Here is a 15,153-nt window from a genome sequence, read left to right as displayed (position 1 = left end):
ATAGTTTACGAAATGTTGCTAATTAGAGAGTTTTAAAACACCATCTCTCAATGTCCAATCGGACTCAATTCAAGCTAAACTAATTGCGTTACATTAAATATTCCGACATTATCTTAATTTTTTTGCTGAACTATTTCTGACATTGACTTTTTTTATTTCTATTATTACTACGAACTTGATAATGGCGTCATGACGACTCCAATCTCGTACCCAGAGTCCTCAGGCTTTTTGGTCAGCGGGGCGGCGACAGGAGAGACTCTGGGATAATGGAAAAATATCATTTTTTTGATTGGTCGTCTGCATAACAATGAAAGACCGACAGGAAGTCCGTTGGTCATTTGCGGAAGTTAACCAAACCGGAAACCCCCCCTACCAACTTTCCTTGTTTTGGAGGGAGATTTGAAATGTCAAACTCGGAGTTTTGTAATTTTTATGTGTGCGTCACGGTTATTTTATTTTATTTTTTTCACACCAAAAATTAGAAACACTCCAATTCAAAGACGGGTTTTGAATTATCTCAGTGAAACAATTCCTAGCCGACTAAACATCAGCCGTTTTTTCGTAAGAAGTTTGCCACTTCTGTCATACGACGGTAAATCACGGCAAAATGCATACAGCTTAAACTGATTACTGTCGCTGTTGTGAAAAATTTATTTTCGGAAAATATCATTATATCAGTCAGTTTGGGAGAAAAAGCGGTAGGAGAACGAATTGGTGAAGCCGTTCGCAAGTTTGGAAACATTAAACGTAATAAAAAGGACATTGGTGTCGTCAACGTTCTGAATAATTCGAACATGTTATTTACTAGTGAAGGTTATCATGGAAAAATAGAGAAGTTCTTTAACATCTATAAACCTTGTTGTGGATAAAAATTTGGAGATGACTGATCTGTTGTGGAGTGGAGTCCATCTCAGGTTGCCGTTTCGATTAATTCCCTTTCGGTTTTGCCACAAGGGAAACGCTGAAGACATCTCCACGATGATCAAACGCCACACACGAGAGCAAAAGTTTCACTTTTTTCAGTCACGGCCCATGGCCAGTTTGCCAAAAAAAAAAATTCAGAAAAAATTTCCTCTTTCAGGCGGAGGTAATGGTGTGTTGAACATTTTTCCTAAATTTTTGAGAGATTTTGTTTTGAGAAATTTTGACAGATTTTTTTCTCACTGTTCCATATTCCATGCAAAATAAGAACAATTAATTATTTGTCCTAAAAAGTGTATAAGGCCGTGGTTTTAGGTTACCTTCAGATGAAAGTTTAATCTCAAATGTAATAGTACATACAGATTTGAAGTTTACTTTAATTTACAGTATAGGCAGTTGAGAATAAAGACTTGTTGCCTGTTACTTACAACCATCTTCTCTGCAAGAAAGTCAACACACTGTGACAGTGAAGAGCGACCCAACTTGACCAGTTAAAAAACAGGTAAAGATAATACTGAAGCCTAAAGCTGGACTTCGAAATGCAGAAGTACCTTAAAATCTTTACATTTATTTATTTCCCACACGTACACAGACAAACAAATGAAAGAAAAAAAAAAACTCAAGTAGTGAAGAGGATCAGGCTCAATAGATCTCAATAAAAGAAACCATGAGACTTATGAATATTAAGCCTCCTCAATCTTAAAAATATACAAAAGTTATTACATAATATATTGCTTGGAGTTTTTTTTATAACTAAACAAATAATGTACACTGAGTTTAAAATAAAGATGGCAAAAATTTGAAGGTAATGATAGTTTAATTGTACTCTGTTAATGTACTGTACATTAATATGCAAGTTAAAACAATCTAACTTTTTTAAAATATTATTTTTCCCTTCATCTGACAAAACATTCAAATACTCCATTGAAGAAGTATGAGACAAGGAAACTGTGGGTTCCCTTGTGGACAAGCGTGCAATCATGCCTCAAGTACCAGTTGTTGAAAAAAAAAATAGATGAGCGGTGGTGTGACTTTCTGTGCTATATGAGGAAAAACACCAAGTCTTCCCTTGAAGGGTTCAATTGGGACGCTATTATATTGAGGAGATACAAGAGAAGGCCCCTGCTCGATTTCATTCTACTGCAAGTGTACCCGTTGTACATAAACATGGAAGCCAAGTACCCCAGGTTTGTGTGGCATATGACCTGCAGATAATGCTTGCATAGCCTTGTGCAGAAAGTGACCACTTTCATCATAATTATATCCTTATCAAACACTAACACTTGTAATTGGCAAATTTACTGACATAATTATTTTGGCAGTGGATGGATTTTACTGAATAATTTGGTGAAAACAACCCGGTCTATCATTTCTTCATGTAATATTCATTCATGTAATTATTATTGCTAGTAAATATTAGCAAGAAATTTGTGGTAGCCAGCAGGTCTAAGCATAAAAATTATACTTCTCAGTAAATCCTACCGTTTATTGTTATTTTCCACTGATAATCAAACAAAAGAAAAACTTTCAGACACTACAATACTAGCTTGCAAAAAAACTGCATTCAATATTTATTGAAGAATGACAAGTCTATAAAATATATATGTTGAACATTCCAAGGATTCCAATGGGTCCTTTACTCCCTTCCCCTTCCCTGTTAAGGGGTAACTAATAAAATTATGTGTAACCATTATCTCATCAAGTATGTAGAATTTTTAAGTATAATTTGTTAACAAAACTGTTAATTATAGAGTGATTATAGATGAAACATGAAGTTTTACAGTCAATGCTTGTTAGACCCTTCCCCCCCCCCCCCCCCAAAAAAAAAAAAAGAATTACTATTCATTCTATCTTATGGGTTAAAGAAACATCACTAGCCTTATTGTTTATTCTGCTAACCAGCTAAAAAGAAATTTGAAACATCTTTTTAGATATAGTTTTGTAACTGATGGTATGACAAATTTATATGATTTTGAATTATTATTTTGAATATGTATTTTTATTGTTCTAGACCTTTGATCAATGCAGTTGGTTAGGCTTGGTCCAGTCCCACAAACATTATGCAATATGCTGGATGACTTAGATTGTGGCCTAATAGACAATCAGAGCCCAGGAAGGGTTTGAAATAAGAGCCAGGTTTGACAATTTTCAGATTTAGTTCTTAGCTAACATTATTGTCAAGGGACCACAAATTCCCACATTAAGCGCTGGATAATTTACACAGTTCAGCAAAGGTCTCACAACACTGTGCCAATCATTCAGGAATTGGGGAGTTTGACAATAGTAATCATCTGTCGTCAAAGCAAGAGTTGCAAGATCAGAGAAGAGATTATATTATACAATTCAGCAGAGTGTTGGTTGAGTATAATACTTCCCTTGCCTGAAGTCAATTAAACGTGTGATACCAAATCAAATCACCATCCAGTACTCAAAAGAAATGGCAAATCCTTCAGAAATTATCAATTTACCAGTAACTTGTGTGCCCTAATCAATCAGAATACATTAGGTAATGTGTGTCAGTATCTGACTCAGCTCTTAGTTAAAGCAGTGGTGGTTGGACACGGTCCGCAAAGCATGCTGGGGCGAATTGTCGGTTTGAGGTCAGTTGTAACAAACCTTCGTGCTGTGCGGATCTCAAGGAATGACAAATTTTCGCTTCAAAAAGGCAGAAAATCGGTTAATTCGGTAATTTATTCGAGAAGTTTTCTCCGGTTACCGTTAGCGGACATCGACTGACTAATATAACGCTCAAAACGTTAGGTTTACACGGCGATCCTAGCGATCGATCGATCGAAAGCCGGTGCAGCCGAAACTGCTCCATTGGATGTGTCGAAAACGAAGACCCAAAAACGAAGACCGAAGACCGAAGACCCTGTGGTCTAAAACGAAGACCCACTGGTCTAAAACGAAGACCCATTGGTCTAAAACGAAGACCCATTGGTCTAAAACGAAGACCCACTGGTCTAAAACGAAGACCCGCTGGTCTAAAACGAAGACGCCGTGTGGTCTATTTTTGCATAAATTAAAATGTCATCTGAGAGCGCGACAAACTTGACGGTTACTTAATATCTCAGTCGCACGTGTCAAATTGTTAACGCAATTACATTTCAACAGTATAGAAATATACGTTTAAGTGACGCTTTTAGTATATTTTGTCGTCACTAATATTCTATTTTTCAAATATGAGCAAATCACAACGAGGTGAGTGTCCTTATCATATAAAGGCGCAAAGGTCAACTGTGCGTGACTCGCAAATAAATTTATTCACCACGTGCTACAAGAATTTGATTTCCCCGGGAAAATTACATTATCGTTCTCCAATGCATCCCTGCGTTGAGAATGGCGTTTTTTCGAAATTTCAAGCTTCCCCAGTTCTTAAAAAAGAAACAATCCTCTGCGGAAAGTATCGCAAACATAAAAGTGTTCGATTGCAAACAGGCCAAATCCGTCGATGCCCGAACCTATTCACCCCTACCCTCCTATACAGTAGTTTAAAGCGGCCTATTAAGAAGTTAAAAGTTGTGACTTAGGGCTTCAGAAAAAAAGCAATCATTTTATTGGACTTGTAGAGGTTCACGTCTTCGTTATAATGATTATAGTTATTTGTTACAGTTTCAGTTGCGATCTTGCGATTTTGTGATGATTGACGAACATTATTGCATTTCTCCTGTTCATCTAGTGCCATCAAGAAATTTGTCGTTTATTACTGAGGGAATGCTTGAGGGGTAGTAGTAAAGGGTCCTTTAGAGCTTCTATTGGGCAGTTGAAAGTAACTTAATTAGGCCTTCAAAAACAAACAATTTTTTTTTCGTTTTCGCAGAGTTCATGTTCTCCGATTATGATTACTATCACTGTTACTGTTTCGACTGTTTGTTTCCGTCGAGAACTTTATTTTGCGATTTTGTGATCTTGTAATGACTTGTGAGTTTTCACGCTTTGTGTGCCAAGTTGCACCTTTTAATATAACCATAAAATACGAGAAATTGAAAACTTTGGCCGGGTGCGAATCGCCCCATATGCGAATCATGCGTATTCAAAAGATATTTATAAACATGATAAATGGACACAAATTTCGAGCGTCAACAGAAAGGATGCACTTTCAACAGATATATTCACATAGAGCCGGGTCTTGAATATGAGCGATTCTGTACCTCGGATGACATTTAAGAATCTTTTAATTGATTGATTAGTTTTTTTTTATAACTTGATTCAAATTGCTTACCACAGTAGTTTAAGTTTTGTAGTTTGTTATTATGTTAGTTTTGCGATCTATATATGGAACTACCAATAAATTGTTGCAGGAGCCCGTGGGCTCCTGATTGTTGTTGTTGTTATTGTAGTGAAAGGTCATGCAGGCGTCCCTAGTGCACCAGTGTGATACTATTAATTAAAGTAGCAGAACCATCTGAGCTGTGCCATCAGAACAAAAATTATTACTCAAGCTCTGACACATTGAAATGAAAACTTACTCTAATGCAAGGACTGTTCATTTAACAAAAATTTAAAGATAAGTCATCTTTTGACCTACGTGAGAGCTTTCTCGTCCAGCCACAACGGCACAAGCCTTTGAAATGTAAACGTGATCTTATACAAAATGAAAAGCCTATTTTGTAAAAAGTCAAAGCAATAAGATTTTTTGGCTTGTGGGATGAGTCTAAAATATCGTTTTTCAAATCTGTTGTGTGACACTTTCGACATATGATCAAAACCGCAACAGTTCTATAATAATAAATGTTGTTCGTTTTAACACTTATATCAACTACAAATTTTCCCGGGGACATTGAATGTGCTGTATTTGATTGTAGAACTTTGCAAGTCACACACAGTTCACCATTGAGCCCGGCCTTTGAAACGAATCAAGCGCACCTGTGACAGTTACAGTCTTATTGCGTTACACAATTTGACACGTGTTGTACCGACTGAGATATTAAGCAACTGTCAAGTTTGTCGCACTCTCAGATGACATTTTAATTTATGCAAAAATAGACCACAGGGTCTTCGTTTTAGACCAGTGGGTCTTCATTTTAGACCAATGGGTCTTCGTTTTAGACCAGTGAGTCTTCGTTTTAGACCAGTGGGTCTTCGGTCTTCGGTCTTCGTTTTTGAGTCTTCGTTTTCGACTCACCCCCATGTAATTACCACTTCCATACAATTGCAAAACTGTCGAGTACAGGTATCCGACAAATAAGTCACAGGTTTATTTCAAATTGGTTTACTGTTGCTTTCCCTGGTTAATACAGATTTTCTTCGGGTTCTCTATCTCACCATCTCTGCTGTCACACTCTCAAAACCGATCTTATTACACTGTTTCGCAATCAAAGGCTCAATGTTCAAAGAAGATTGTCTTTCACTTAATATTCACTTAATGATGATTATAGTAATGTTTTCTTGTCACGTTATGTCATGCTATGTCACGCTTTCCGACACTCTCTCCCCCTATTTGACACTTCGGTTACAGTGGCAAATATGAATAATCCGAGACGCGACTACAATAAATGCGAATATGCTCAAAATGTCTCAATCAAATGTTCAAATTACAAAGACCATTGTTTGTCATCAACCAGACTCCTCATCACTTGCTATACTTTGAATTCGCGCCCGTGCAGCGACTGCGGCGTCTCTGGACGGCCTGAAGGTTGGCGCCTCTGCATTCAGTGCTGCTTGGGGTTTGTCTGCGGTCCTGTCACAGGATAGCTCCAGCGGGTATAGGTGTTGTATGGGTCTCTCTAGATAGGACTTCCCAGCTCGTAACCTAACGGCCCTGATGACTCCATCACTTCCTGGAAACAGCTCGTCTACGATCCCTAGCTTCCACTGGCCGCGATTCTTCTCGTCACCCTTGATAATAACGACGTCCCCACTGGTTAGAGATAGCTGCCTTCCGTTATGTTTCATGTTGTGCCTTTCTCGTAGTCCCCTTAGGTACTCGGCAGACCACCTTCGCCAGATCACATCCTTGCATCTCGCTAGATATCTCGCACGCTTTCTCAGATCAGGATTCTCTTCATGGTGTGCTTCAGGATCAGGCAACAAGTTAGGGCGTCCGAACTGTAACATGTTCGGGGCCAACAATGGGAGCTGCACATCTTCTTCCACATAACTCAGAGGACGGTTGTTCAGCGCGACCTCCACGTCCAGCAGTACGTCCTGCAGTTCTGCCCAGGTGAGTGTTCCATTTCCGACAGATTTGTTGAAGGCTTGCTTGACAATTCCGACCATTCGTTCAAATTGCCCACCCCACCATGGGGCTCTACTGAGATTGAACTGCCATTTGATGTTCATCTTGGCGAGGTAGTCATGGAGGCGCTCATCTCGCATCACATTTCGTAACCACTTCGCGGCAGCTACGAAAGTCCTGCCATTGTCTGAGTAGATTTTGGCTGGGCGACCTTTTCTTGCTATGAACCGCTTCAAGGTACTGATAAACTCTTCGGTCTCCATGGTCTTTGTCAGTTCGAGGTACAAGGCTCGAGACAGGCTACATGCATACAGGACTATGTACGCTTTCCCTTCCTTATTTCTGCTATCACGGTACTTGATTGGTCCAGCGTAGTCTATTACAACAACCTGGAAGGGCGAGGTTCCTTCTGTCCTATCTGTAGGTAGGTTGCCTGGAGGAGGGTTGGCGAATGCTGATACGTGGAACCTTTTGCAGCCATAGCAACGCTTGATAAGCCGTTTAACAAGCTGGCGCAATCTAGGTACCCAATACGTCTCACGTACTTTGGCCATGGTCAAACCAACTCCCCCATGTAGGGTCTGGGCGTGGAAGTGTGTCACTAGTTTTCCAGTAAACACGTCATCATCATGTAGGTAAATTGGGTAGTGTCCTTGAATACGTCCTCGGCACTCAAATATCCCATCTATGTTCTCTTGAAGGTTCAGTTTCATTCGATCTTCGTCAAATTTGATGGTGCCCTGACTCCTGACTTGTGATCTTCTTACCCAGAACTGCAACTGGTTGGCTGTCTCTTCGGTAGTGATTGGTCCTGTGTTCCTCTGCTGGCGCTTAGCTCTGCAGTTCCTTGTAAACCGTGCCACCCAAGAGCAGATTCGGATGGCCTTCCATAGATCGTACTTGCGCATCACCAGGTCTAGATCGTCATCCGTCTTCACAGTCACGCCCAAAACTTCCCTTATGATCTTGGCTTCGGCTTGTGATTCCTTGGTAGGGGTGGTAACAATATCAGCCGGCCAACTCTCTGGGAAGGGTAACCACGTTGGCCCATGCCACCACAGATCTGAGCAGTTACTTATGTGCCCGCCTCGGCTACCCAGGTCGGCAGGGTTTTCCTTTGTACCCACGTGCTTCCACTGAATGTACTTCTTCTCTTGGATCTTCCTCACTCGATTACTAACAAATTGCTTGTAGTCTCCGCCCCCCTTGATCCAGTGAAGAGCTACGCTGCTATCGAGCCAACAATAAACACTTTCAACTGGGAAACCTTGCAGTGCTTCTTTAACGTTATCCACAAGATTGGCTGCCATATGCCCCGACACTAGTTCGAGTCTTGGTATGGTAAGTCCTTTCTTCGCTAGTCTGGACTTTGCTGTCACGAGTCCTTGTGATACCTCCGTCGGTTGGTATGTGACGGCGTAAACTGCAGCCGACACGCCCTGGCTGCTCGCGTCGCCAAAGGCATGAAGGTTGATGCTGATGATCTCTTCTTGGTGCTGGGCAATGCTTCTTGGTACTTCTACCTTGTCTGTAAGGTTGTTCCCCCAGATTTGCCAACGGATCTCGAGGCCCTGGGGTAGCTCTTGGTCCCATGGGATTCGGGCTTCACACACTTCTCTGTAAAGAAATTTCCCTTCCAAAGTGATTGGTGATGCTAGACCGAGGGGATCGTAGATCTTGGCGATCTTTCCGAGGACTTCTCTCTTAGTTGCTTTCGTAATCGGGCCAGGGAAACTGGTTTGGATTGTATCCTCTCGTTTGTCCCATGGTACTCCGAGCAGCTTCGTTTCTCCTTGCTTGACTCCCAACTGGTCCTTGGCGTAGTTCTGGTTTTCATTTTGATGGGTAGTGGGTCGTTCTTCCATTGTTCCTTCGTGGGGTGTAGACTGTTCCAGGGAAGGGACATTGGAATGCCATTTGTGCAGTTCAAATTTCCCTGCTCTGAAAATGGACTGCGATGCTTGTTTCAGATGCCGTGCGCCAGCCACGGTTTTATCGCCGCTGATTAAGTCGTCCACGTAGAGACTTCGTCGGATCTCTTCTACTTCCCTTGGGTAGATGTTCTGAAGATTTTTTAGGTGCTGATCAATCACCCCCCCAAGCAAGAATGGCGACGTGGACAAACCGAACAGTGCTCGTGTGAAGCGTAAAGTTTCCACGTGTTTAGTGTCTAGGTCCTTGAGCCAGTGAAATCGCATCACATCTCTGTCTTCCTCCCGGATTCTCACTTGTAGAAAGGCTTGCTTCAGATCCCCTGCTAGGGCCACGGGTTGGAACCGGTTCCTCACGAGTACGCTCCAAAGTTTGTTCTGCAATGGCGGCCCAGGCTCTAGGCAGTCATTGAGTGATGGTGCTTTCTCGCTTGCTCTGGCGGACGCATCGTAGACAATTCGAATCTTCGTGCTCCCCGCGGTCTCTCGAATCACGGCCTTATGCGGGATGTAAAACTCCTTCCCTTGTGGTTCACTGTGCACTCGTTCGACTATTTCTTGGGATAACAGATCTTGAATGACCCCGTCATACTTCTGTAACATGCCTGGTTGTTTCTCCAGTTTTCTTACAAGGCTCTCTAGTCGTTTAAGGCTGCCATATTTGTTGTTAGGGAGGGGTAGGTGATTTCCCTTCCAGAGGAGGCCTGTTTCGTACCATCCTTCCGGGTTTCTTGTTAGTTGCTCTTTGAATTCTTCGAAGACAAGATCTTGGTCGCCAACTGGGTGGTCTTGTAGACCAAGCACGTCGAGTCTACACAGCGCTTCATAGTCAGCCGCAGAGGTTTGGGTTAGGAACATGTTTGTGAGATCGGATTCACTTCCAGGTGACATGATGGTCCATCCTAATCTTGTTAATTCGGCAATGGGTTCTCCTGGCTTCCCGATCTTGGGCGTGGTCTCGGTCTTTATCTGCGCATATTCGTTTGTTCCGAGGATAAGATGCACGGGAAGCTCCTCTTTATCGTCAACGTCATCCATTGTGACTTCTTTCAGGTGATCGTACCGTCCTACCAGATCCTTGTATCGAGGGTTTTCCAAACTGAGTAGCGTACCGCGGTCCACCTTAGTCACTTCGGTTCGAAGCTGGAATTCTCCCGTCAGACTGCTGATAACAACGTCGTAAATTTCGATCTCTCTGTTGCTCGCCTGCATCATCATTTCGATGCGTTTAAACTCTCTTCGAACTGGCTGTTTCCCCATGCGGTGGAGTAAGGCCGCAGATGCGTAGGAGCTCCCAGCACCTGTGTCTAACAGCGCGCGGCAATGAATTCCACCCACGCTCTCAACGACCACCGGATAAGTGACGGACCCTTTCCCAGTAGCTACCAACATAGGCTCCGGCGATTGTTGAGGTACCTTCTCGGGGCAAATTGAAGAGTGGTGTCTTCGGTTGCAAAACTTGCAGCACGCAGAAATGCGACACTCTGGGGCCTTATGATTTGTGCCGGTGCAGTTGAAGCACAACTGTTTACGATGCAACTCTCTTCTGCGCTCTTGTAGTGTGATCACCTTGTCGCAGTTGACGGACTGATGGTTTACACTTTCGCAGTAAACGCACGGTCTTCTTTTTTGGTTCTTCTTGGCGTGTTTGGTAACTCCTGTTCTTCGGCAGAAAAGGTTTCATTGGCTTGTGAGGTGCGAACTTGTCTTGGCTTTGTCTCTCTACACTGTGTTTGGGCGGGTTTCTGATGGTCCACTTTCGCAGTGCTTCTAACAGGTGCGGAAAGTCCCAGTCTTGCCAACTATCGTCAGTTCGCACTAAATCCCCTCGAATGCCCTCCAGTTTATCTAGCGTCATCCTGACGTATCCATTTACCTCCCTTATCTTGCCCATGGTTTCCAAAGCTTGCAAATTCGGTAACAATGTTTCGTAGAACTCCAAAATTTTGTTAGGGTTTGTGCCCTGGATTACTGGGAGCGACATGATGTTATCGACATGTGCGTTGATGATTTCGCTTTCCTTTCCGTACTTGGTTGTTAAAATATTCTTCGCTCGTAAATAGCCTTCTGAGTTGAACGGCAGGGCGTCGATTGTTGATCTGACTTTCGGATCCACTAGTTCCTTTAGATATGAGAACTTCGTGATTGGGGATACATCGGACGAATCAATTTCTGCTTTAAACTGGTTCCAAAATCGAAGCCAATCGGTAGGCGTGCCTTTAAACTTCGTAATTACAAGTTTCGGTAACTTGGCGTTGATTGATTTATCCTTTTTGTTTTGATCTTTCCGACTTTCCTCTATTTGCTTTTCGTACTTCAGCCTTTGCTCTAATTTTTCCTTTTCAAATCGCATTTCTTCTTCATATTTCCGTTCTCTGACCTCGGCTGCGTGATCTTCTTCTTCTTTCTTTGCGGCTTCAAGCGACGCGCTCTTAGATTGCTTAGCCCTTGCGTCAAGATCAACAATAGTCGTTTCAAATACGCCCACATCTTCATCTAATTTCGTGCTCCAAAGTTGGATTTCCTCTTCTTTTTCCCCCGCCTCAAATTTTAATTCTAGTACGCTAACCTTAATGTCGTAGACTTCTTCCACCTTCTTTGCTAAGGTGTTGCGTAGCCTTTCCATTGCTGTGAAGTTTCCATTCTCTATCGCGGTGTCTGCTTGCGTGCGTGTGAACTTCAATAGTTGAAGCTTCGCGTCGATTGTCTTGTAGAGTTTGTCAATTGTTGCGGTCATCTCGATTTGATTAAGTCCCGTCGGAGGTGCCACTTTTGTCGAGTACAGGTATCCGACAAATAAGTCACAGGTTTATTTCAAATTGGTTTACTGTTGCTTTACCTGGTTAATACAGATTTTCTTCGGGTTCTCTATCTCACCATCTCTGCTGTCACACTCTCAAAACCGATCTTATTACACTGTTTCGCAATCAAAGGCTCAATATTCAAAGAAGATGGTCTTTCACTTAATATTCACTTAATGATGATTATAGTAATGTTTTCTTGTCACGTTATGTCATGCTATGTCACGCTTTCCGACAAAACCAATCCTGTCGTCCTTCTATGAAATCGTACCTTTTGAATTATAATATACGATCACGGGCTCGAAAATCTGGCATTGAAATATTCAGAGTTCATTACTGCTGGAATCCAATTCTGGTGGAAATAGCCGAATATTATTATACGAAATGAAGTAAACAAGGATTGTAGGGAAATGAAGATTTTCACGGCCTTGCTGGATAGGAATTTTGTTTAACCATTCTGTATACTGGTTGCCAATGAGACTCAGGGACATGGAAAAAAGCTCTCACACAATTTCAGCTTGCAAGAGTCATAGATTTTAGCCACACAGGAGTACTAAATATATGTTTGACATAACAAGTTCTTCAATAATAATTTGTTTTATTACATCACATGTTGCATGAGGGAAATACAAACATCAAATTGATCTTGAATGAAGTAAGTCAAAAAACCTTGTAAACAATGCCAAATACTCTACCTTCCTTTACTGGGCAGACCCTTACTTTGTATGACAGAGTCAGTGTATTTGATCAAGGTGAGGGGCCCTGGGTGCATGCTCCCTCTTTAATTATATGTCTTAAAAGAAAATAAGGCCCTTTAATACAAACGTCAATACACAAAACAATGTTATGGAGATTATGTACATTAGTACCCTCAAACATAGAGAGTGTGAAAGCCAAAAGGTAAGGTGGTAAGGAATCACAAATAAGCAATAAAAATTCAGAGTAAGGACAAGTAGCTGCTCAAAAATGATTACTCGTTTCTATAGTGTAACAAACTATGATAGGACACAATATAAAAATATTGACTTCACAAAAGTTTTGCCCCCCCCCCCCCCCATCCCCCTTTCCCATTACTACAGTGGTTCAGCCTTATGAAAAACTCCAAAAAACCTGTGAGCAATATTCTCTTTGATCTTGGAAGATGTCCAGTGCAGTACTAACAAGACAGACTATCAACTGTTAAATCTATGTTTTTATTTTATTTTAATAATAACAATCACATTAATAATAAAGAGCTGCTGTACATGTTGCACATGTAATTCATAACTTGGCAAAGGGGCACAGTATTATAGTCACACTAGATGTCCTCCTCTCCTTTACATGTACTTATGGTCACTTTAAATCTACAACATATCAATTATAATTATGTTATTGGATAATTTGGAGAAATATTGAAATACAAATTGAGGGGAACTCTGCTCACAAAGCATGCCCCCTCATAAACTAAGGTCCTATTTGCATCGAAATGTATTTTGTACACCAATGTGAAGGTGGATGACTCGACATAGTTTGCAAAAAGAGCATACCAGAGATTTCAGCCACTGACAATAGTCAATTACAATAATAATTATTGAGATCAAACTTGGAAAAGGGGCACAGTATTATAGTCACACCAGATGTCTCCTTCTCCTTTACATCTACTTGTCACTTTAAATCTACAACATATCCAATAATTATGTAATTAGATTGGAGAAATATTGAAATACAAATTGAGGGGAACTCTGCTCACAAGGCATGCCCCCCCACCCCACTCATAAACTAAGGGCCTGTTTACATCGAAGTGTATCTTGTACACCAATATGAAGGTGGATGACTCCACATAGTTTGCCCAGCATACCAGAGATTTCAGCTACTGACAATAGTCAAGTCCAATTGAGATCAAATTAGCATACATCTACTTTGAAGGTCATCTTGCAAATCAGCTGTCAATCCCTTTTATTAACAACACAAATTACATACAATTTATACACAATTATATATTTATACAAAAAGCACAGAGGTAATAAGTCAAATCATCAATAGAGATTTCATATATGCTTGACTTTTGATGTAAAATATATGCCTGAAGTGACCAAATATTTTTTTTGTATGGGAATATATGGAAATATATACAGTCAATTAACGCATAGAGTGTAGAAATATACAGCTCAGGCATGCAAATTGTTGTACAAGCATACAAGATATACTTAAAAAGTATATTAGTAGAATGTAATTTCTGCACAACTGATTCTTAATTTAAAGGAACTAAGTCGCAAGTGTTTCCCCTTTTTGGTTATTAATTTTTCTGTGGATCTCTGCTTGTGATATTTCTGATATTTTAGTCGACATCTACTAACAGTTCATAGCCCTAAGGCCTCAACATTTTTGTCCCGAGGTGAAATAGCAGGTCATTTAGAACAGCTGGCTAGAGCTTTCACTTGAGCTTTAGTTGTAAACCTAGAGACAAATCAAGCAAAGAGGAAAACGTCACATTAAATCTTTATGTTACATCGTGACTCGCTCATTGTTTGCTCCTCTCAATTGCCAAACTTTAAACGCACATAGCAGAAAAACGGTGAGAGGTGCGATGGGGTGCGATGCCTTAAAATCAAAGAGCAACTCTTTATTAAACAAATGGTGTATTTTTTTTTCTTGGAACTCTGACGATATAGCGTCAAAAAGCAAACGCGTCCATTAATCATTGCACGTGGAGAAAAGCCGCCATATTGGACAAGCTTGCGAGGAAGTCGAATATTGACGACAATAACAAAGGAAATTATAAGAAAATACAATCACTGGTCACTTACATACCTCGTCACTTGTTGAATCCTTTCATTTGGAAGAAAAGCCGTATACACGGTGAATAAAACAGTGAATAAGACGAAGTAATTATTCGCGTGAAGATCCTTCCTTAAACGCTGGCGAAAGCATACGGTGATGTGATTGGCCAATTACTGCTACCATGATGCTCTTCGGACCGTGTCCAACCACCACTGTAGTTAAAGTGTGCACTTCACAACCAGATGAAGTCAGGCCCCACCAAAATTATTTCAATTTATAATATAAACACAATTTCCCCAATCTTTTGACCCCTTCCTTGCGGCAGGTCTATTCCGGGGGTGAGGGGTGGGGGGTGAGGGGTGGGGGTGAGGGGTGAGGAGTGAGGGGTGGGGGTTGAAGGGTGAGGGTGAGGGGTGAGGGGTGAGGGGTGGGGGGTGAGGGGTGGGGGGTGAGGGGTGAGGGGTGAGCCAATTGTTCGAAACTTTGACAGGCTGTTGACAACATTATCACTGAGAGCCTGATCACAGGTTTATAGTTCTGAGATACTACGTCTGCCAACAGC

The 15,153-nt window shown here is 41.4% G+C and overlaps 1 protein-coding gene and 1 long non-coding RNA gene across 2 annotated transcripts; both read right to left on the bottom strand.

Annotated features, from left to right (window-relative positions):
- Positions 1-6,117: 6,117 nt before the first annotated feature.
- On the bottom strand, positions 6,118-10,423 carry LOC146478226 (uncharacterized). The gene has a single exon (XM_085112487.1). It carries the CDS (start codon positions 10,420-10,422, stop codon positions 6,478-6,480), a length of 3,945 nt encoding a protein of 1,314 aa, XP_084968613.1. The 5' UTR covers position 10,423; the 3' UTR covers positions 6,118-6,477.
- A 3,328-nt stretch (positions 10,424-13,751) lies between these two features.
- On the bottom strand, positions 13,752-14,721 carry LOC146478225 (uncharacterized). Its single transcript, XR_014865173.1, has 2 exons — positions 14,622-14,721; positions 13,752-14,267 (listed from the first exon to the last, which is right to left on the bottom strand). It is a non-coding gene; the product is annotated as an uncharacterized LOC146478225 (long non-coding RNA).
- Between the last annotated feature and the right edge of the window lie 432 nt (positions 14,722-15,153).

This window comes from Pavona decussata, unplaced genomic scaffold, assembly GCF_977016875.1.
Source record: "Pavona decussata unplaced genomic scaffold, jaPavDecu1.1 SCAFFOLD_65, whole genome shotgun sequence".
In the NCBI taxonomy this organism is placed as follows: Eukaryota; Metazoa; Cnidaria; class Anthozoa; order Scleractinia; family Agariciidae; genus Pavona; species Pavona decussata.
The sequence above is the reverse complement of the archived record's forward strand: the minus strand, read 5'-3'. Positions and strand labels throughout refer to the sequence as shown.

Excerpts from the sequence above, each read along its gene's own strand:
- LOC146478226 (XM_085112487.1), bottom strand. The coding sequence starts at position 10,422 with ATGTTGGTAGCTACTGGGAAAGGGTCCGTCACTTATCCGGTGGTCGTT.